This window comes from Nicotiana attenuata, unplaced genomic scaffold, assembly GCF_001879085.1.
Source record: "Nicotiana attenuata strain UT unplaced genomic scaffold, NIATTr2, whole genome shotgun sequence".
In the NCBI taxonomy this organism is placed as follows: domain Eukaryota; kingdom Viridiplantae; phylum Streptophyta; class Magnoliopsida; order Solanales; family Solanaceae; genus Nicotiana; species Nicotiana attenuata.
In genome coordinates, this window is record NW_017670955.1 from 241091 (window position 1) to 264776 (window position 23686).

Consider the following 23686-nt stretch of genomic DNA (forward strand, 5'->3'; position numbering starts at 1 on the left):
ATAAGTACAGACATCTCCGTACCGATCAGCGAGACTCTAATAAATCGGCCTGTGTTCCGTGACTCCAATGAACCTAGAGCTCTAATACCAACTTCTCACGACCCCAGTTCACCCTCCATGAACATGTCGTGATGGCACCTAGTTCCTACAACTAGGTAAGCCTAACAGTGCGGAATAACAAATTAACATTTGCGGAATAATTAATTAAAACTGAACATACGGAAATAACAATTGTATATAAGGCCACTAGGCCTAAACAACTCAAAAATTTGCGGAAGTCTACAACTAAATCCAAAATCCGGAAACTCACGGGAAACACAGGCTAATAGAATGTAGTGATATGCTCTACACCAGAATGTCTAACAACATGAAAAGAAAGAAAGGAAATATCTGCTAAAGCCGGAATAGAGTAGAGACTCCTGGTCTGCGGACGTAGAAGATATACCTCAAGTCTCAGCTAGAACTCTCCACCACGAGGATGATACACCTGGGAGGAAGTACCTGGATCTGCACATGAAAAACATGCGCAGGAAGGGCGTGAGTACACCACAGCGGTACTCACTAAGTGCCAAGCCTAACCTCGGTTGGGTAGTGACGAGGAAGGTCGCGACCCTACTGAGATAACATAATAAATAATGAGATAACAGAAACAGTTTAAATAAAGTCTACAACGAGAATTCTAAACCAGGTAAATAAGGAAGAAAAGTAATAGAAAGCAAGGTACAATACAAGGAAAACTGCCCTCAACAAGGAGTAATAGCCGGGGATCTCTTGGTATCCCGAGGATCTCTTGGTATCCTCATCATATACACTAGGAAACTCTTGGTATCCCGAGGATCTCTTGGTATCCTCATCATATACACTAGGGATCTCTTGGTATCCCGAGGATCTCTTGGTATCCTCATCATATACACTAGGGATCTCTTGGTATCCCGAGGATCTCTTGGAATCCTCATCATATACACTAGGGATCTCTTGGTATCCCGAAGATCTCTTGGTATCCTCATCGTATACACTAGGGATCTCTTGGTATCCTCATCATATACACTAGGGATCTCTTGGTATCCCGAGGATCTCTTGGTATCCTCATCATATACACTAGGGATCTCTCGGTATCCCGAGGATCTCTTGGTATCCTCAATAAGTAAGCCGGGGATCTCTTGGTATCGCAGTACATATATAGAAACACATGTGCCAGGGATATCTTGGTATCGCGCACCCTCAGTCCAGAATATCTCAAGTACAGGGGTACCTCCCGGGAAGCCGTCCCGTAGTCCCAAATTATACACACAACCACAAACAACTCATAATCTCAGAATAATGCTAAAAGATCAGGACAAAAAATAGTAAATTCTAGCCTAACATGCTCCACAGAGTACAAATAGCACAGCTAAACAATTAGCAAGTAAGCCAGATAAAAATGAGTCTCTATGCTAGCACAGGTATAAACTTACAGTTTAAAATGAACAAGTAAACATGAAATCTCAATTTAAATACTTCAAGTAGAAACGGGTTTACAACAATTAGCTCAAGTACGCGCTCGTCACCTCACGTACAAGGCATTCAAATATTCAAAGATCATGTCCTAAAGGGAAAAGTCCCTCACACGAGGTTAGACAAGCCACTTCCTCGAACCGGCTCAATATCAACTAGAAACCACGCTCTTGCCACGAGTATCTGACTCCAAATGGCTCAAATCTATTCAATTCAATTACACATCGTAAATAACATCGCAAACACCTGGTTTTGTTAATAAATTCAAAGCTACGGCATAAAATTAGGTGAAATGACCAAAATGCCCTTCAGGCCAACGTCTCGGAATCGAATAATTTTTACTTTTTAGAACCCTCGTACTCTCACGAGTCTAACCATATAAAAATCTCCCGAATCGGAGGTCAAATGCCCACTAAAAACTCAATAGTTTAGGCAATGAAGTTTTACCCCAAATTATCCATTTTTTTGATCCTAAATTCGAATTCCAATGATGTATTTAACTATAATATGATGAAATATAACAAAAAGGGACCAAAGAAACGTTACCTAGTGATCTTCTCTTCGAAACCCACTCAAAATCGCCTAAAACCGAGCTCTCAATTGATTTCTCCAACTTATGAAATTAAAACCCTCGAATTTCTATATCTGTACAGTGAATGCCGCTTCTGCGGTCTAGGGACCGCTTCTGCGGTCCCACCTATGCGAAACACTGGCCGCTTCTGCGGCTTCTTTTAAAAGGTCAGGCCTCCGCTTCTGCGGATAAACAACCGCTTCTGCGGTTCCTGAGGGGGGGACCAAACTTGCTTCTGCGATGAGCGAGCCGCTTCTGCGGTTCCCAAGCCGCAGAAGCAAAAATACCAGAAGGAACAAAATACCAGCTGCTGCAAACTTAGAAATTTTCCTCCGATAACCATCCGGAATCATCCCGAGGCCCCCGGGACCTCAACCAAAAGCACCAATACCACCTAATACCTTATTCAAACTTGTACCAATCTTGAAAACACCTAAAACAACGCCGGAAACCCGAATTAATCAAAGATTCAAGCCTAAGAACTTCAAATTCATTCCAAATACGATTTCGATCAAAAACCTATCCAAAACACATCCAAATAACCTGAAATTTTGCACACATATCCCAAATGACATGACGGAGCTGCTGCAACTTCCGGAATTCCAATCCAACCCTCGGATCAAAAACTCACTATCGAACCGGAAACTTCAAAAATTCAAACTTCGGCATTTTAAGTCTAAATGAGCTATGGACTTCCAAAATACATTCCGAACACGCTCCCAACCCCGAAATCACCTAACGGAACCATCGGATTTCCATTCTGAGGTCGTCTTCACACTGTTCCGACTTCGGACCATTTTTCAACACTTAAGCTCTCATTTAGGGACTTAGTATCCCAAAACACTCCGAATCCTAACACCGAACATCCCGGGAAACCAAAATAGCAGAAATGAACTTAGGGGAAGCAGTTAAGGGGGGATCAGGGCGTAAATTCCAAAAACGAACGGCCGGGTTGTTACATCAAACCAAGATTTTGTTTTGTTGTTGTTATAAAACTTAGCTCAAAGTAATAATATAAAACAAAAAGATAGACAACAATGTAGAGAGAAAGAGAGAAGAGAATCTATTTCTTCCATGTGTTCAAGTGCGTACAATGTGATGTTCAAACCCTTTATTTATAGGATGACATTGAGGTATACAAAGGGATATCATAAATATGGTATTAACTATTGAGATCATGGGGAAAGATCATGGGGAGGTTATGGAGGTGTAGGAGTTACAACTATAATGGTGAGAAGTAGTGGGAGTTATCTGCTTAATGGAGAAGAGTAGTGGGAGTAATTTCTTTAGGAGTTATAGACATCCACTACAAAATAATATTTCATAACACTCCCCCTTGGATGTCTATAGATAATGTGCCTCGTTAAAACCCTACAAAGAAAAAAACCCTGTGGAAAAAAATCTTAGTGAAGGAAAAAGAGTACACATATCTTGTAATACGCATTATTTGCTGCCTCATTAAAACCCTTGCCAGAAAAAACTCAGTGGGATAAAATCGTAGCTAAGGGAAAATAGTACAACGCGTATTTGCCTCCCCCTGATGAAAACATCACTTTATTCTTCGGAGACGATGAATTCCAAGCTTGTATAACAACTTCTCTAATATTGAGATCCGCAATGTCTTGTGAAGAAGTTTGTCAAATTATCACTTGAACAAATTTGTTGAAGAAGTTTGGTGAATGTGCTTTATTTTTTCTCCTTCGATAGTCCTTCTTTCAACTGATATAAGCAAACAACATTATCTTCAGTATTATTGAAATCTTCTCTTCAAAGTCAAGTCACACGTCTATTGTGTGTTGAGCTCCTTGCTTTATCAGTTGCTTATCTTGGCATGACTTGAATAAGTATCAACAATTAACTGCCTTGTGAAATGACAATATGGCAGTACTCTCACATGCAAATAGAATGTTTAAAGAACGAACTTCAGGAAAATGCCTGTATTTGCATAACCAATAAAATCTTGGCAATATTTGTTAGAATAAACAAATCTACATCAAGTATTCCTTTTGAAATATAATATTAATTATATTCCAATATCTCCGCATTGGAATAAAACTATATCTTGCTAGCATATTGTTATACTCATGGTTCTATCCAGATATATTAGTGTACCAATTGCACTAGACACAAAAATAAGTCATGTATGCCATGATCGCTCTAATCTACATAAGGATCTGCCGAAGATTTATTTAATAAATTTCTTGGGAACCTTAATATGCTTCAGAACAATTTAAATCATTCAAGGATTTTCAGTTATATGCATATCAAATGTATTGTCAGACCAAAATCTGAAATGACTCCATTCCCCACAGGAGAACATGTCTCCTAATACCAGGATATTTACGAAAATTTTGTGCCACAAGTCGTCTTTATGTCTATCGACTTGATTTTTCATTTCACTTTCAGGTGTGGGGACTATCCGTCCAACTTCACATTTTTCAGGTGAAGTCAATTTCATTGCATATTTTTCATTTGGCCAATCATTTATCTGTCCAAATTCCATGACAGATTTGAGCTCAAGATCCTCGTCAACATTAATAATATTGAGCGTTAAATTATATTAACAACATCGTCGACGATCATTTTACATCGGTTCCATCATCGCACAATAAATACATAACTTATCGAGATCTCATTATTTTCAGGTACCTGAGCCTCTCCCATGAGGTCTTATAAAATGTTATGTCATGGTGCTCTTATAAAGCACTTGCCTCCTTATTATGACCATCTTGAACATTTGCTCCCTCCTTCTTCAAGGAGTTTTATCTTTGGAACCGATTTGCCTATTACGCTTCATGCGTGCCATAAACTCTATCCATCATAGACGTTATTCTATTTGGAGTATTAGCAGCTGGAATATGACATTTAGCTTTGGGTCAGCAATGTGCTTGGAAATATTTTATAAATGAATTATCACTTGAACTTCAAGTTCACATTTTCTTGTACGAGGATCTAGATGTATTCATAATAGTTCATTTCACGTATCACTTTTTCAGTTGCCCATTTTCTCCCCCTAATGTCGGGATCACCAACACATTTTCCAACCTTCTTTGGGAACCCATCTTTGTGCATTCTGGCAGCACAATTAAATCATATAGCACATCCATATTTCTAGATGGGAATATTTGGTTCCTGACTGTGAACCAATTGTGATGGGGAGAATTTATCATAACTTGTTGTCTAGATGCGTACAAGTGCTGTTGTATATTAAATAATACACCTCATACCAAATTTCTATTTGGGAGTTTTGTTCTCATAACCAATGGTTTAGCTATAATTGGAGGCATACAATTTCTGCTAAACCAACTTGGATTTAAACCAACATTATCAAGATAAATTATCATAATATATATTCTGGAACTGTGCTATAATAATTTGAGCAAACAACCTTGTAAAAACCCAAGTGCAAGTTGATAACAAACGCAGTGACCATACAATAGATGCATCTTTTAATATCATATAATAGTAAACAGTCCACATGGCAGGTGATTGGGCCCATATATATATATATATATATATATCACCTTTTATTCGTTCCAGATCTTAAGGGATTCTATCCCAACCTTAACTGGTATATCATGAGAATAAGAAGCACAAGAGAATTCTTGAAGAATCTTCTATTTCTTCAATATATGCCAATGTGAATTCTCAATTAATTTTCGCATCATAATTGAACCGGGATGGCCAACCCGTTCATGCCAACTAATATTTATTTCAGTAAACCTCTAGTTTACTTGTGGCATGTGATTCCATCATCATGCTTATACTTGTGTAGTACAAATAGAAGAAAAATCGGGTAACCTTTTATATTTACCTGGTATGATTATAGTAATATAAAGATATCCAATCTTCCTTTCAGTTATAGTCTCAATATGCCAACCACTTTGGCTAATATATTTGAAACTCAAAAATTCCTTTTGAGACTTACTATAATATAAATTTCATGAACAATTTCATTCATCTGGTAGTAACAAATTAGCTCTTCCGGAACTCTTAATTGATTTTGTACTACAAAATCTTTTGTCACACCATCCATATGGTGAATGTCTCCTTCACGGAGAAAATCATATCATAATAATTGTCATGGTCAAAATCATCATAAGCAAAATCATTTCTTGCTTTACTTTTGCCTTTAATAAATTTTTACAAGGCATGTCAAATTAATTTTGGCGTACCACATGTACGCCATCAGTGACATATTCATGTAATCACACAGTAATATTCATTATCTCTCTTTCTCTCAAACCTCCTTAGAGGTGAGTTGTGGTGTGTATCCAATCATGCATTGCACGTCTTTATTCATTACTTTTATCACATATTGGTACATTCACCTTCAGGAATGAATCTGCATTCTCAATGCACAAGTCATATGTTGCGGCCAAACGCACTTGTATGGGTCAAAATCCGATCTCACGGTAATTAACGGAGTTAATCTCGTCTTGAGCTAATCCATAATTAATAAGTGGTATGGCCACTTATTTATAATAGGATTCGACTCTTGTCTGATTTAATCTACGAGGGCACGGCCCATTCATTCCCCCATGGGGACGGAACCTCAGCGTGGCCACGTCCATTTATTGCCAGCTCACGAAGCTCACATCTATAAATACTAAGAGTGGAAACCCTAGAAAGGAGGCTGCTTCTTCACCACTATTGACAAGAAAGAGAGAGAAGAGAAAAACATACCCATCTTATGGGAAGCGAAAACACCATTGTAAGGCTCTGAACCTCTTCATGGAGAGGCAGACCAAACCAGTATTATCAATAAAGGCTTTTAATGTTTCTCCCCCTAACCTTGAGTACTTGTTTCCATGTTTTTCGCTTGGTCCAATGGATTATTACGATTTGCTATGATTTTCCCGTGATTTATTTATATTGTTTTATTCTCATAAGATATGTGATAACTTTTGAGCAAACAATTTGGTGCCGTCTGTGGGGATTTCCTAGCAAAATCGCGTAGTTCTTCCCTGGACCAAAAGGAAAGAAACGCCAAGCTCGAGGAGGAACTCGAAGATCTCAAATCAAGATCTAAGTCCTCTCTCTCTCGCCGATCTCAGATAGTGCAAACAAGAAGAAGAAGCCCCCCCCCCTTTTTCTAAGGGAAGGTCTCTGTAAGGCATACGAGCTCCGGTCAGAAACCGGCACGGAGATATCACAAGCCGAGAGTCGCCTCAAGACAGCCTATATACCCTGGTTGAGAAGGCAACGGATAAGCCGCTCAAGGTCTCGAAGCCAAAATGAGTTTCAGCACTCAATACCCAGAATATGGGACTCAGGCTATGTGCCTTCGTCATCAAGATCGACAAAGTTCAACAACAGTTGAACTGGGACTCAGGCCACGCGCCTTCGCCATCAACATCGATGAAGTTCAACAACAGTTGAACTGGGACTCAGGCCACGCGCCTTCGCCATCAACGTCGATGAAGTTCAACAACAGTTGAACTGGGACTCAGGCCACGAGCCTTCGCCATCAACATCGAAAAATTTCAACAACGGGTGAACTGGGACTCAGGCCACGCGCCTTCGCCATCAACATCGAACAAGTTCAACTATGGTTGAACCAAGACAGGCTATGCACCTTCACCAAAAAGTTCAACTACGGTTAAACCAAGACAGGCTATGCGCCTTCACCAGCAAGTTAGCGCATTCGTCATTAAATCAAGGCTAAGCGCCTTCACCAAAAAAGTTCAACTACAGTTGAACCAAGACAGGCTATGCGCCTTCACCAGCAAGTTCAACTACGGTTGAACCAAGACAGGCTATGCGCCTTCACCAATAAGTTCAACTACGGTTGAACCAAGACAGGCTATGCGCCTTCACCAAAAAGTTCAACTATGGTTGAACCAAGACAGGCTATGCGCCTTCACCAGCAAGTTCAACTACGGTTGAACCAAGACAGGCTATGCGCCTTCACCAAAAAGTTCAACTACGGTTGAACCAAGACAGGCTATGCGCCTTCGCCAAAAAGTTCAACTACGGTTGAACCGGGACTCAGGCTATGCGCCTTCACCAAAAAGTTCAACTACGGTTGAACCAAGACAGGCTATGCGCCTTCGCCAAAAAGTTCAACTACGGTTGAACCAAGATTCAGGCTATGCGCCTTCACCAAAAAAGTTCAAGTACGGTTGAACCAAGACAGGCTATGCGCCTTCGCCAAAAAGTTCAACTACGGTTGAACCGAGACTCAGGCTATGCGCCTTCACCAAANAAGGAGAAGATGAATTAGCAGAACGAAAAAGTTTCCTCAGAATCCCTCACAGATGAACAATGAAGATATGAGAAATGAATGCCTCAACCCACCTTTATAGGCAACATAAATGGCTTTCGCGAAACCCAATAGCCGTCATTAACTGCACGACCAACCGTAAAACGGTTCGGTCCTGCCGAAGCATGCGTCATTATGACAAGCTCCGCGAAGCGGCTTCTCAGCCGTCCGCCAACGTCCCGCCGTCAGAATAATCGCAACGGCCTGAGAAAGCTGAAAGAATGCGCCGTACGCCTTCAAAATTCTGGACGTGACCAAATACGTACCCGGCGCATACTCATTCTCCACGGCCATCGCCATTATATAAAAGGCTACGGCCATCTCCAATATATGAAAGGCTACGGCCATCGCCATTGTATGAAAGGCTACGGCCATCCCCAATATATGAAAGGCTACGGCCATCTCTAATGTATGAAAGGCTCTCCAATATATGAAAGGCTACGGCCATCTCCAACGTGTAAACAGCTAAGGCCACCGCTGTCAATAAGTTGACCCCCTTATTCGAGTTTTTTCGAATCACAATCGATGAAGTCCGCTCATCGAGCTCGGCCGAAACACGACCTCAATAAGCGGAGGGACTAACTGTATGGGTCAAAATCCGATCTCACTGTAATTAACGGAGTTAATCTCGTCTTGAGCTAATCCATAATTAGTAAGTGGTATGGCCACTTATTCATAACAGGATTCGACTCTTGTCTGATTTAATCTACGAGGGCACGGCCCATTCATTCCCCCATGGGGACGGAACCTCAGCGTGGCCACGGCCATTTATTGCCAGCTCACGAAGCTCACATCTATAAATACTAAGAGTGGAAGCCCTAGAAAGGGGGCTGCTTTTTCACCACTATTGACAAGAAAGAGAGAGAAGAGAAAAACATACCCATCTTATGGGAAGCGAAAACACCATTGTAAGGCTCTGAACCTCTTCATGGAGAGGCAGACCAAACCAATATTATCAATAAAGGCTTTTAATGTTTCTCCCCCTAACCTTGAGTACTTGTTTCCATGTTCTTCGCTTGGTCCAATGGATTATTACGATTTGCTATGATTTTCCCGTGATTTATTTATATTGTTTTATACTCATAAGATATGTGATAACTTTTGAGCAAAACAATATATTTAGTAGGGATGACAATTGGGGCGGGGCAGGGCAAACTCTTAATGGGGCGGGGCAAGGGAAGATCTAAATAGGGCGGGGCAGGGCAAAATATTATTTTTGAAAAAAAATTGATGGGTTAGGACAGGGCAAGACAAGGTATTAAGCTGCTGAAATTGCTAACAATGTGCAGCTTGATTTAGATTGATGTTGTATTTTAAAATAACAGACCGGTGTCACACATTTTAATAATATTGTCAAATTAAAGCAAAATCTTCGATTTCGCTGTTCAAATTTCCCGGCACACAAGAAAATTATAATGCTTTTTAACTTTTAAGCTGGACAAGAGTTGCTATACGTATATTAGTCAGAACTCAGAAGGCTTAATAAGGAATAATGAGCTACACACAAAACTTTGTATGGAGAGCTAACCAAGCAAACAACTTTGCTAGTAAGAAAGATTGATAAGTATTTTATTCCCTCAATCAATATGATGCAGGATGCTAGTAAGAAAGATTGATAAAATATTTTTACTGACGTGTTAGTTTTAAATAAATAAAAAATAAAGAGTAAAAAATCAAAGAGATTTTAAACGGAACAGGGCGGGACAGGGCTAACTAGGGTGGGGCAGGGTAGGACAAAAATTTGGAAAAAGGCTAAATGGGCAGCGCGGGTCAAAATCTTAGGGGGTCAAGGCTTGCCTTGCCCTGCCTGGCTGCCTCAATTGCCATCTCTAACATTTAGTAACAATTTAATTTTAACAGATTCATTTTATCCTTAATGAGATAATTTGTAACCTCACAAACATTTATAGCTCATTTTAGAGTAAAAATTGCACGGGGCGCCCTATTTGGGCGCCCCCTTTTAACCTGTAGCCGCTTTGTCTTTCTGTTTGCACCCGTACCCACTTTTTAAAAAACTTCAGCTTCCCTTTCTCCTCCCCTTCTCCTCTTCTTCTTCTTCTTCTTCTTCTTCTTCAATACCATAGTTCTTGCTCTTCACTGTAGTTAGTGTTTGAGATAAGCCTTTACAAATAGAATATGAGATTGGAACTTGCTAGTTTCATGCTTTGCGGTAACTGAAGAAGATAGATTTTCTGGATTTAGCTTTGCACGATATGTAATCGTCAGATTTTCATTGACCATTCTAACAAATTTTAACGGGAAATAATATGTAGCTACTTAAACATGATATTTCAAGACTATCCGCCAAAAATTGCTAGATATTTCCATGTAATTCCTTTGATGAATGTACAAGAAACAGTACAAGAAACAAAGACAAAAACTTCAGCTCTAGAAAAGAAAAACTTCAGCTCTAGAGCTTAAGTTTTTATTTTATAACTGGAAAACTTAAGCTCTAGAGCTTAAGTTTTTATTTTATAACTGGAAAACTTAAGCTGGAAAACTGCTTAAGTTTTTATTTTATAACTGGAAAACTTAAGCTCTAGAGCTTAAGTTTTTATTTTATAACTGGCAAAATTCAGCTGTAGAGCTGAAGTTTTCCGGTTACAAAGACAAAAACTTCAGCTCTAGAGCTGAAGTTTTCCAGTACAAAAGAAAAACTTCAGCTCTAGAGCTTAAGTTTTTATTTTATTACTGGAAAACTTAAGCTCTAGAGCTTAAGTTTTTATTTTATAACTGGAAAACTTAAGCTCTAGAGCTTAAGTTTTTATTTTATAACTGGAAACTTAAGTTGGAAAATTGCTTAAGTTTTTATTTTATAACTGGAAAACTTAAGCTCTAGAGCTTAATTTTTATTTTATAACTGGAAAACTTAAGCTCCGGTTACAAAGACAAAAACTTCAGCTGAAGTTTTCCAGTACAAAAGAAAAACTTCAGCCCCGTGGGCTGAAGTTATGTGAAAAAGCGGGTACGCTTGCAATTTTTTTTGCAAAGCGGGCACAAGTTAAAATGTGGCACAAAAAACGGGTATAGATGCAAATGCCCCCATTTTAGACCACAAGTTTCAAAAGTCTATTCCTTTCTTAAACACTGTACCCAATCATATACCATTACATAATTGGGACGGAGAGAGTAGTATTTCTGGTCTCCGCTAGAATTTGAACATGAGAAACCTCATAATTCTCCTTCCACTTTATTGACCACTAGGTCACACTGACAAATTCATTCATAATCTTGCCAACTATATTTACTATCTAGTGTTGTCCTCTCGTTCTACCTCTCCAGGTAGGGGTAAGGTCTGCGTACTCACTACCTCCCCAGACCCCACTCGTGGGATGGGTATGTTGTTGTTGTTGTCCTCTCGTAGACAACACCTACTGGACGAGATGCACGTTGATTCCTTACACTTCAAAGCGAGGCGAAATGCTCAACCTGAATTTCTACCAAAGCTTAGATGTGCCTCAAACACGCCTTTAACAATAGTGTGAGAAAAGGAAGATGTACAGAACCTTCTTTTGTAACATAAATAAATTAAAGGAAGATGTACAGAGATTTAGTCTCCTATATGGAGTATCAAGATAAATTCATATATACATCACTGGTTATAAGATTCCACGATGTCGAAAATTTTAGCTTCCCACATGCTGTTTCCTTATAATCACAGAGCTGAGCTTCTCAACCTCACTCAACAATGAGGAATTTCCTTCACAAACTTCTTTCAAAATGTGTAATCTATTTTCCACATTGCAACTGTGCTGGGGCATCTCAGATCTGGTGTCTCGCCTTTGGTACTCCAGTAAGTTAACAAAAAGGCTCTGTAATTGGGGATAAAACAAAAGTATGAACGAAACATCTCCGAATAGAATCATAAAACCAGAAAATGCACTTCAAGACCAGCTTTAGTAGAGCTATCAGGTTACCTAGTTGAGTCAGGGAAAGAAAGAAAGCATGGATGTAGAATTGTAAAATTTCATAAACACTTATACTTTAATGTGCATGAAAATAAACTTACAAGGCAAATCAAATCAGCGAACAGGAGCATTGTTAAAGGCAAAAAAGCACGGGAAAGCATCAAGTTCTATCTAGGCTTATGCACAAAGCTCAATTGAAGTACGATTGTTAGTGAATAATGCCACAAAATGAAGAAAATATGAAAATGCATAGTGCAAGAAGAATAACTATAAAGTAAACTACAATTATATGTACCAAGGAATTAGAAAAACTGAATTTAAGTTTATACAGAGGAAAAACCATGTAAATCGAGCTCAGAAACCATTTTAAAATCTGAATCAGATACAGAGATGCATTTAAGTTTTCAAATGAAGGTGAGTAAGTTTGCTTAATTTAAATTTCTAATTTCCTGTTAATAATTATAATGCATCCATAATTCTTCCCTTAACGATTAGCGGTACATCTTTTTACCGGCTTTATCTATCTGTTAGCAACGTCCTCTTCAAGATAGGGGCCATAAGCCTTATAAATTAACCTTATTTATAAATATGAATATAAAAACAAATTGTTGGTTGGTGGGAATTTGCTAAGGCGATGCTTTAGAGCCTTGACATATTCACAAATGAGCCAAGTAAGCAGCTGAAAGCACACATCCTGCTAATCACGCCTCAAAACGAGCCTTTGACAAAACAGTAAGGGTTTAATTAAGCAGTTAGCAAGTCACCAATTTGCACTAATTTGCATACCTCATGTTGCTTCTTACGGGAGTAGTCTCGTAGCAGAGATTTGGCAAGCTTGTTTCGCAAAGGAAGCATATTCCCAGAGCAAGTTTGGAAAATAAATGATGACAGATGGTGCAAGGCCAAAGTGAACGAGGCAGATCCTCGACTTGCTGCTTTGTCTAGAGCTCCCGAAACCCATGATTTACAGTAAGCTTCCAACATCCTCTCGTCATCCTGCATCAGAGTATTAATTATCCAAAAGTTAGCAAAGTATTAACTAATTCTTTGTCTAGAGCAGAAATTTTGTAAGAGCTTTCCTCAACTCAACTTGCCTTATCCTACAAATATTGAACTACACGAATCAACCTCTCTCTCAATTCACTCTTTTCCAAACAATGTTTAGTAATGCCATAGTTACAATGTATATTTCTAATAACCTTCCCTTCTACCTTGTAACATTTCGTTGCCATCCTGCCTTGTTCTTTTTTTATTTTTTTGATAAGGATCCTGCCTTGTTCTTAGGCATCAGTATCTTGTGACTGGACACTATCTGGATTTATATATGACATCCTGAACAACTAACACAAGTACAAAAAAAATTGTGTCCATAACATACAAGTTAATTTTATGACTGTCACATGGCCAGAAAGAGCCCCTCCCCCAAACAGCATTTTTCCTTTCCCTTTCCTTTTCCCTGTCTCTCTTTCTCCCATTTCCTTTTTGTTTCAGAATATAAAGTTCAGGAGGGAGGCAGAACACAAAGAGGGCAGCCTGGTGCATGAAGCATCCCGCATTCACGCAAGGTCCGGGGTAGCACCGCAACCCCAAGGGGTGTGATGTAGGCAGCCTACCCTGATGCAAGTATCAGCGGCTGATTCCACGGCTCGAACCCCTGACGTATGGGTGATAGGTCACACGGAGACAACTTATCATTGCACCAAGGTTCCCCTTCATGGCAGAGCACGAATAACTCTGGACAATTTCTTCTTCCTCCTAACTTCCAACCAACATGGAGGGGATAAATAACATGAAGCGATAAATGGACCTTGGGCTTAACTCAACCTCAAAAGCTAGCTCAAGAGGTGAGGATTGTTTACTCAACATGAAGTAATCTCATTTCAGTAAGTACTTATAGCTAAACTGGCCCTGTAAGCACATATAGACAATGACACATCTAGATCAGTGTCAAAGCAAACATTCACAAGTGAGCCTACGAAATCATCAGCAAGTTACTCAGAGCATCCATCTAAGAGAAACACATATCAAACTTGCATTAGGATGGTGAGAGGAGATGTATTTTACATCTAATTTTGGATATCTTGTTGTTTCTGGATCAAAACAAAATTATATTAATATCCTTAAACAGAAAACAAACTTTCCTATATGGGTATGGGCGCCTTTCCAGAATCCCTGTTTTACTCAATAGTTAACATAAAACTCTAGATTACTTGGAATTTGTTGTGTAATTAACAAACATCCATAGAACAGAAAAGGAATTTATATAGCTTTCACTACACTGAAGGACAACTTGATGTTATGTGATTGGCAAGTGTTCAATGAAATTGCTGATAGTATTTAAGCAAGCAATACCTCAACAGGTTCAAGATATCCACAAGTTGCGGCAATGCACTTCTCCAAAGGAGGCAAAAGCTCGAGAGCACAAGCATTAGACAGTGCATTCCATGCAGCAAGCCTTACAGGAGCTTCAACAAAGTGATGCAGATAGATTCCAACCTGACGACCAAATATCATGTCACCATAAGAAACTGCAGCAAATTGCTCCACTAGATTGTCAATGAAGGTGGAGTAGTTCTCATGTATGTCCGTCTTAAATTTCAGTTTCTTTGCATCAACTTTTTCTTCCCTATCAAGGAGCTGTCCATATACATCTTGCAGAGCTTTGTAGAGATCCCTGCTATTTTCCTCCTCAAAAATGTCCATTCCAGAAAGTAAAGTCGCAGACAACGCGTGCAATTTCCATACAATAGGCACATTTCGAACTGGTGTACGCAACTCAGCAGGAACGGAGGTGGACATTAGTTCAATCCCTAAGAGAAAGAAGAGTCCACCTTTTGCAACTTTAAGAAAATCGAGAGTCTCATGGCTGGTAGAACAAAGCACTGAGAGTGGACTGAGAAACCAATGCAAGGGAAGATGCAATCGTTGGTGAGCCCATTCAGCCACCAAACATTTCGGCTCTTGGCTGGCGGGGTTTGATGCAGAAATTTCCTCGGGAATGGTGTCCAATAAATTACTTCCTTTTTTTGGATTCTTTCGGCATACGTGCTCATCTCCAGCAGCAGATTTACGCTTCTGTTTTGCAGACAACCATCTCTTCTTGAAGTGAGAAGCTAAGACATCACTCAACAGTAAATAGTCCTCTTCTTCATACACCCTCTCGAGAGACTGATAACCTTGCTTAAGAGTAAGAAATTGGCGTATACTGAAATCGATGTACTTTAGAGTGGGAACTTGAAATAAGAAATCAAGCAGCTTATCTACTGCAGAACTATCCATTGGCCCCAGCAATAAACATGCTCCCATGACAGAATTTATTTTTTGCATTATAGAGCTCATGCCTTCAGTTGTAAACTGGTCTTTAACAGATACAATAGGGAAAACATCAAGCAAGTAAATGAACAATCGTGCATCTACTTGAGCTGATAAAATGTGTTTGGACCAAAACCCCCCACCAGGGGCACCCCAGCCTACACCAATTCCTGGTGCTGGACCACCTCTACCAAATGTCTCAATTGATTTCATATGACGCCATTTGGAACCATTTGATTCCACTAAACTTGTCATCAAAGTTCTTAATTCAGGCAGAGAGGAGTGGAGAATCCCATCAGCAAGAGTTTTTTCCTCTCTTGTGAAACTCTGATATTTGGCGAATAGATCCCGAGGCTCATTGTTAGCTAGTGAGATCAGCTTATCAACACACCAAGCAACTCGCAACAATCCCTGAAGGCAACTACTGGACGCTATTGACGTTTCTCGTCCGTTTATTTTTCTCAAATAACACAAACACTCAAGAAATGAACCGCTGCCAGCAGAACTATCATGGCTTGCACTAACTAAGCCTGAAAAACTCATAAGTCCATTTTTTAAAATTTCTAGTCCAATCTTAGGGACAAAATCTGGCAGCCATGGAAGACTCCCATGGCGCAACTCTGCATTATCTTCAGGGACTACAGCTTCAAGCACTGCAGAAAGCATGTCCATAATTGAAGATATCAACCACAGCAAGGGAGAAACTGCTGAATCCTGTATATCGCCATTCAATTTCTCCTCATTTTGCCACTCAAATAGACGAGATAGGAGAGGTATCTTCTTTAACCTGATCCACTCTAGGGCAGAATCAATCATAGGACCAACATGGGCCCAACACCAGTTTTCTGCTTCTTTTGTAGTACCCCTGTCCAATTGTTGCATGTGGGAGTAAAAAATCGGCAGTCTTCTAGTTAAAGCACCCAGGACAAGGTATGCTTCCTTGGCAATGGCAGCATATTCGCTGAGGACACTGTTCTCAATCAGCTTTCCAAACGCAGGAACATTCAACCAAATGCACAAGGCAGGAAATAAATCGGCAAAGTATGATACACAATACCCATGTTGCACACAAACCTTCCACAACCGTAACTGTTCAACCAGAAGAGCTGATGAAAGTTTACAAGCCTCTTTTCCAGACTTTACCCATTGGTCAAAAGAGGTATATCGATACAATTGCCATATCATCTTTTGAAATATTCCAGTCTTGATAAATTCTAGGCAGTTCTCCTTGTCAGATCGAGCCAAAATCTGTCACATATTAAAGAATAATACTTAAACGTTGGAATCAACTTAAAATTTGGATAGATTTATTTCAGACAAAAACGCTTCAAGCATGGATTCTTGATGCTTACTCTCAGGAGTGCAACTGACTTGATCTTTGAGATACTAATCTCCATTTGTTCTTTACTAGTGAATCTGTTGATGATCGTTTGAACCAGCCGTTGACACTTCATAATTGCATCTGCACATGTTGGCGAATGCCTAGCTATCGCAATTAATATGGAAATTAGGCATTCTTCCAAAGCTGCAGAAGGCTCAGTCTGGCATTAAAAAAAGATAATATGTCATCCTACAGTACACAATGCGTAGTCAGCATTTATGAGGCAGATTTATATATTGGACAAGTTGCTCCCACAATCACAAGCTAGAATTAAAAAGAAGCATGGCTCCTTACAACAGACAGACATACCTCCAAGAGATATTGAACCCTTTGAAGGATCCCCATCCTAATCAGTCCTGCAGCTATATCTTGGCCAGCAACAACAACATCATCCTGAATAGTGCGTTCGCTTTCATCATTTTCCAGAGAATCCCGGGCAAAAGGAAGTATATTGGAAGGTTTAGCATTGTATTTCCAGAAACCACCATGGAGAAAACCATCTTCGATCTCTGGTCGACTTCTAAAGACAGGAGCAGTAGGTGCATCCCTCTGAAGAGTTGGTATCCTCTGATAAAAGCACAGAGGTTAAGTATAAACCATCTCCCAATGGATAGTTCAGAAGAGAGAGAGAGAGAGAGAGAGAGAGAGAGAGAGAGAGAGAGAGAGAGAGAGAGGCAATAAAATTCATAGTCTTACCTCCACGATTTCAAAAAAATCCTCATTGATCTCAAAGGAAAGAGCACACTGAATAGCTCTAGCACAAGCCAGAACTACGGACCTGTGGTTGTCATCCAGAGACATCCTAAAAATAAAAAATGCATTTTCATTGAACACTTCCTTTGAGTAAGAAAGAATACAACATTTGTTGTCTGAAAGAAAATTGATCTTGTTCCACGCATAGCAAAGTTCACTATTTCAGATTGAAGGGCTGTCATCCAGCTATTCCTAGTTCATACCCTTCAACTATAATGTGAAAAAAAAAAAGTCAAATGCAATCAACTTTACTTGAACACAAACCAAAATAATTCTGGTATAGATGTATCTTTGTCTATGAACCCTAGGTTTTGAGCCAACAGATTGCATAGCAGTAAGGAGACCAGAGAAAATCTCTACTCTTTTTATTTATTTCAGGGTGGATACGCAAGAAATTCACTATGTAAAGTAGAGTAAATCTCAGATTCTTGTGTAGTAATAAGTCAATGAGTCTGCACATTGAATCTCAACATGAACCATGGACTTCTCAGAATGCTAGGCAGACCATTTACCATCAGTTGACCTGCCGACCACCCAATCATTTTTAGACGGGCCTATGTATAACAATGCCCATCCAGAAAAAGGATTTTTAAAGGGCTAATTTGGTTCTGAGATTCTACAAGGAGGCACACCAAAAACAGAAACTGTGGGATATAATTCTGTTACCTGCAAGTTCAATCAACTTTACACTGTTAATAGATTTTACCAACTTTCCCCCTTTTCTCGACAGTTTTTCACAATTCCACCTATTTTCCCACTATATTCATTTTTAGCCTTTTTTCAGAAAATTTTGAGAAGGTAACAAAATCGAATAACCCAAAGGTTTTTGCCTTTGACCTAGGAAAAAGATTAACACTTCGCATGATGTGTTTTCCTTCAAAAACAGGTTGTTCTTGCCCTTCCACCACAACAGCCTTCCTACTCCCCATTCCAAGTGGAAGCTCAAAAGAAACAAGTGAAAGCAATGCTAAAAACAAAGAAGATTACCAACAAATGGAGAAAAAAAAATGAATAATTGGGTATGCATGGACAACAACAACAACAATATCAATGATGTCTCCAAATCAAAAACAAAGGCATTACATCTTGAGAACTATTTTGGGGAAAAAAGCACAATATCTAATTCAGGAAATGAACAAGCATGGCACTATCTCATACAGAGGCCATTATTTAGCATATCACAAACAAGAGGCGGCCAAGTAAAACAAAGAGGAAGCACTTAAATCTACCTCAATGATAGAGCAAGCTCAGGTTCTGGCCCTAGTATGAAAGCCCAAATGGCCTCCCAGTCATTAAATCCATCTCTGTCCTGAGATCTTAAGATACACCCCAGCTGATTCTGGTGAATTCTGCACATTGCTCTATCAAGCACAGATGCAATAAGATGTAAAGCAATTGTTCGTTGTCCAGCTACCTGTAGCCAAGGAGCTCAAAAACTTAAAACACGCAAATTAGACTAACATGGACATGCAGACACAAAAAAATGATATTAAACATCCAAAAGATTCAAATTTAAATATACTAACTGCACTTCTTGTGAGAGCGACTGCTTCTTTGATGGTGTAACCAGCCGCGCCAGGATCACCTTCAGTTCGTAGATAGTCACGCTCAGAGAGATCTTGCGCAACGGAGACACCTGCGAGGCAAACACTATGTACATAAATCTATAGGTCCAATATTTGCGAACAAGGCATGGCCAGTTCTTAGCTACCAGGCTGGAAATAGGCACCAGTTCTTTTAATTTTTTTCCTTGATGCATGTGTGTAGTTGGGGTATGAATACACAAGGTCAGTTCTTAACTTTGACAGTTGACATGAGAAACACTGTCCTCCCTCGAACAAAAACATCAGTCGATACCTGGCAAGTCTCAATATATGCAGATACCATCAAATTCTACAGTAACAACAACAACTACCCAGTAAAAATCCCACCAAGTGGGGTCTGGGGACCATCAAATTCTACAGTACCTAAAGAAATTAAAGTGTGTCCAATCCAAAACGTAGAATAGACAGTCACCACATAAAATCAACCCCGATGAGACATGTTAAACTGGAAAAGATTTCCTGCAAAAGAAATATTTGACACCTTGACGAGCACTGAAAGCAGACAGAATTGATCTGGAAAAGGAAGTTGGATATTCCCCAGTAGTACGAAGAAATGACTTTTACTAAAAGAATACTACGATAGCACTACAACAAAGTGGTATCCACCATGAAGATAGTCCGGGCATACCTGCACTTAATGAAGACTTGAAGAACTACTACCCCTCTTGGGAATGACCTATCTTGGTTTCTATTGGTTATATGACAAAGTGATCCATGTGCACACAAAGTGTTTCCTCAAATGTACCACAGTACCAGAGAGGTCATCCACCCTAATCCTTGCTGCAAACTAGGATTAGAAAAGGAATACACATGAACATATGAACCGAAACTTCTTCAATAGGATTAGCTGATGCAACTGCGCCAACCACATAAATGTAACTCATATTAGACATAAGATTGATCTACCTGTTCATCTTTGACTGTTTTGACCGACTTAAGTACAGGAGCCTCCCACTAAACTCGTGATTTCCAGTGCTCACTTATGATGCTAGGTAAATTTACCTCTTCCTTAGATGAATCATACAGACATACACTAGAAGGAAATAACAACAAATGAACATGCAGTACCAAATAGTATTAGCTTCGAAGGTATAAACAAACTTAGGCTTACCACTCTTTGGGACCTCAAGTTCACTCTTCACAATATTGCCATCAAAAGAAAATCTTAATTCTCGGACACTCTCAACTCGTTTACTCCATTCATCCCATACACTGGTACTGGCGTTCAACTTTGGAGTATCATCTTCCACTTTTTTTTTCTGTGTGCCTTGTGAGGTTTCATTCTTCATCTGATCCAGCAAACTACCCTTTTCTCCACTGAGATGAGAACCGGATCTATAAGATTTTTCTCTTTTCAACTTCTCTTGGCCTTTCCTTTTCAGTGCCTCCAAAACTGCTGGACTTAGTTTTGCCAATAATTCAGCCTGTGCTTCAGCAATTTCATCAGCTGACATTCTCGCTAATTGAGCTCGATTCTCAGCATCAATTTGACTCTCAAGATTACTAGCATTGTGCCTTCCTTCCACTTCCTCGGAGTCAAAGCTAGCATGGCCTTTGTTTGCAGAAATGTTACATTTCTGAGCGTTAACCTGTAAGGTAGGATGCATATTCTCAATTATTTCTTCCTCCTGTTCAGTGATACCATTTCCACATTTCTGCTGTGGTAAGACAGAATGGTTACTTTGTTCCACACCTCCCTGTTCGATATCCCTGGCCATGTCTTGCTCTTTCTCTTGAACCAGATGCTCATCCTCCATGATGACATCCTGAGATTTTGTACCATCTTCTACAGATAAACTAGCACCATTTCCATTTTCATCTGGTGGACGTTCATTTGAGTTGTTTTTGTTTCGAGATGCTTCTGCAACAGCCTTTCGCTCTTTTGATGTCGAATTTACCTTGCACCCCCTTTCTTCCCTCTTGTATGGCACAGAACTATTATCACTAGCCACTATCTCCCGCCAGTTACAAAAATCCATCCCTTTCTTCTCTTTTCTTTGCACGGGCTTAGCAAAATTTCCAATCTGGTTGATTCCAGTGAAATCTTCTTCTTCCTCTTCATTCTCTTCATCAGCGTGATCATTGTTACCAGAAACATCTCCAACCTTTGGTGCCCAATGCTATACAAATATGGGGATAGATGCACACATTAGTTCAAGTAACAATTCAGGTTCCTAAATACACTGAGATAACCAAAAAGCTCATTCTTCCTCCTATACATGACTTTGAAAAATAAGCATTTACTTTATATTATGACGTGCCAGACTTAAGCATATACTTCCTCATAGCCAAGAAAAAGCACATACTTCCATTAATGCAGCTGAGTATGTAACACACTCAATGTCTAATACTATTCCTTGGCTAGTCCATATTTGTATCTCTATATTGACGATTCTAGTTAGTTGATAATACGTTTTACTCTTGTTAGTACATTTACTTCAGGTCTAGAGCTTACTAGGTGTCTTTTAGCCCTATAAGAGATTTTTATGCCAATAGAAAATGTAGAGATTCTAGTACTTTTTCTTTTTATTTTGGTTACAGCTTGTTTGGATGGTTGTTACCCATTGTATCATATTGTATTGTTTTTTCAGAACAATGTTTGTTTTGATTGTTTAATTAAAATTGGTTGTATTGTATTGTTAAATCCATTGTTCCGGAACAATGAAAAGTCCCACTTTTTGAAACAACCGATTTGGTGTGGTGGGATTGTTTCCTATTTTTTCTCTAATTATGCCCTAATTTATTACTTTATAATTCTATTTTACCCTTTACCTTTTTTTATTTTAAATAATAGCAAAGTATCTTTCTCATATAATTCTATAATAGAATTTTACGTGAAGTCAGCATCCCAAATATAACATATATAGGTGAAGTCTAATAACCTAGATACGTGAAAAACTTGTTTATTCCTTCTGCCGCTTCCATACTCTTCAGACTTCAGGTATAGGTTTTGTTTTACTTTTGTCTCATTATTTCTTCTACTTTGATTTGTAATTCCAATTCTAATTATTTTATCTCCAATTAGCTTTATGATATTGGTTGTTTTCAAGTGTGCAAAGTGTTATTATTTTATGGTATAACCGTTAAGGATTTTATTGGATATGAGTATTTCATTATGGATTATATGTCACGTTGTTAGAAAACTTTTATGCTATATAATTAAGTTATGGATTATATGTCATGTTGTTAGGAAATATTACTTATAGTCTAAATTCTGAATGGGTCATGTTGTTAGGAAATATTACTTATGGTCTAAATTCTGAATGGAGTCTACTTAACATTTTTTTTTATTATTATCATCTAATTATGAATATAGTGTACTTATTATTATTTTTAATATTATTAACTTGTTCAACTAATTTCGATAGAACTTGCATGAATTTAATTGCTTAATTTATATATAAGACATAATTGGTGATAAATTAGCAGAAAGGGGTTTTCTTGAATAATTTTTATGCGTAATTCTTGATAAATTAAATATTTAAAACAATTGAGGGTATTTTAGTAAACTTATCAGTTACAGTACAGTACGATACAGTCAAACCAAACAGCAAAATGTTATTTAACAACAGCAAACAATACAATCTATCCAAACATTGTATTCATAAAACGATACGATACAATACAATACGGTACAATACGATACATTATAAAACGATGGGGAACAGTGATCCAAACATAGTGTTAGTGTTGGCCAGAGATGAAATTAAAAGGAGAAACATGGTCAATGAGGGTTCATAAAGCTGACCCTAACTTGTTTGTGACTGAGGCTTAGTTGTTGTAATGAAAAAAAAGATTTGCCAAAGTGGGAGCTGAAATTAAACTTGTTAATCAAAATAGATACAGAATAGCTACAGATTAACAAAGAGGAGGGGCTTACTGGACCATGAGAGCGGTGACGGGGCACAGGAAAAGGAAGAACAGTGGGGCGAGGGGCAAAAGTCCAACTAGTAGACCCGTTTAATGGTTGTTCTGAAAAACCCTTTTCAACTATGCCGCCGATTAAGTGGGAGGCATCATCTTCATTTATAACTGTTCCAAAAATTTTCTGAGTGGTGGGATTCTTAGGGTCTGAATTCTTCATTGATATACACTTTTATAATATTGGAATAACAGTAATAATAGTATTGAAAGTTTCTTGGAGGAGGTAAGCAAATGGGTTTTGCAGGTTTATGGGGTTTAAGCAACAAAGGAGACGATCCTGCAATTGTACCCGAAGGTAATAATAGTGTGAATCTTGCTCGCAATATGCTTTTAAAAGAATATTTTATAGTAGTAACTTTTTTTTCTTTTTTATCTTATTATATGTCTTTTTTTCTTTTCTTTCATGAAGAAAATACAAAGAAAAAGAATGTGAATAAAATTTAAGTAACTTAGGATTTCTTAAACACCCAACCG

At 38.8% G+C, this 23686-nt stretch overlaps 1 protein-coding gene across 1 annotated transcript; it reads right to left on the reverse strand.

Moving 5' to 3' along the window:
- Positions 1–11784: 11784 nt before the first annotated feature.
- LOC109244781 (transcriptional elongation regulator MINIYO) lies at positions 11785–23521 on the reverse strand. Its single transcript, XM_019411924.1, has 10 exons — positions 23169–23521; positions 20400–21408; positions 19211–19320; positions 18914–19098; positions 17628–17733; positions 17241–17498; positions 16903–17091; positions 14591–16798; positions 13025–13234; positions 11785–12142 (listed from the first exon to the last, which is right to left on the reverse strand). The coding sequence occupies exons 1-10, from the start codon at positions 23370–23372 to the stop codon at positions 11957–11959; spliced, it is 4665 nt and encodes a 1554-aa protein (XP_019267469.1). The 5' UTR covers positions 23373–23521; the 3' UTR covers positions 11785–11956.
- Positions 23522–23686: the final 165 nt, after the last annotated feature.

Coding starts and splice junctions, on each gene's coding strand:
- LOC109244781 (XM_019411924.1), bottom strand. CDS start 23,372: ATGAAGAATTCAGACCCTAAGAATCCCACCACTCAGAAAATTTTTGGA. Junction 17,499..17,627: donor ATTTTTTTGAAATCGTGGAG/GTAAGACTATGA, acceptor TGCTTTTATCAG/AGGATACCAACTCTTCAGAG. Junction 17,092..17,240: donor GGGTTCAATATCTCTTGGAG/GTATGTCTGTCT, acceptor TTTTAATGCCAG/ACTGAGCCTTCTGCAGCTTT.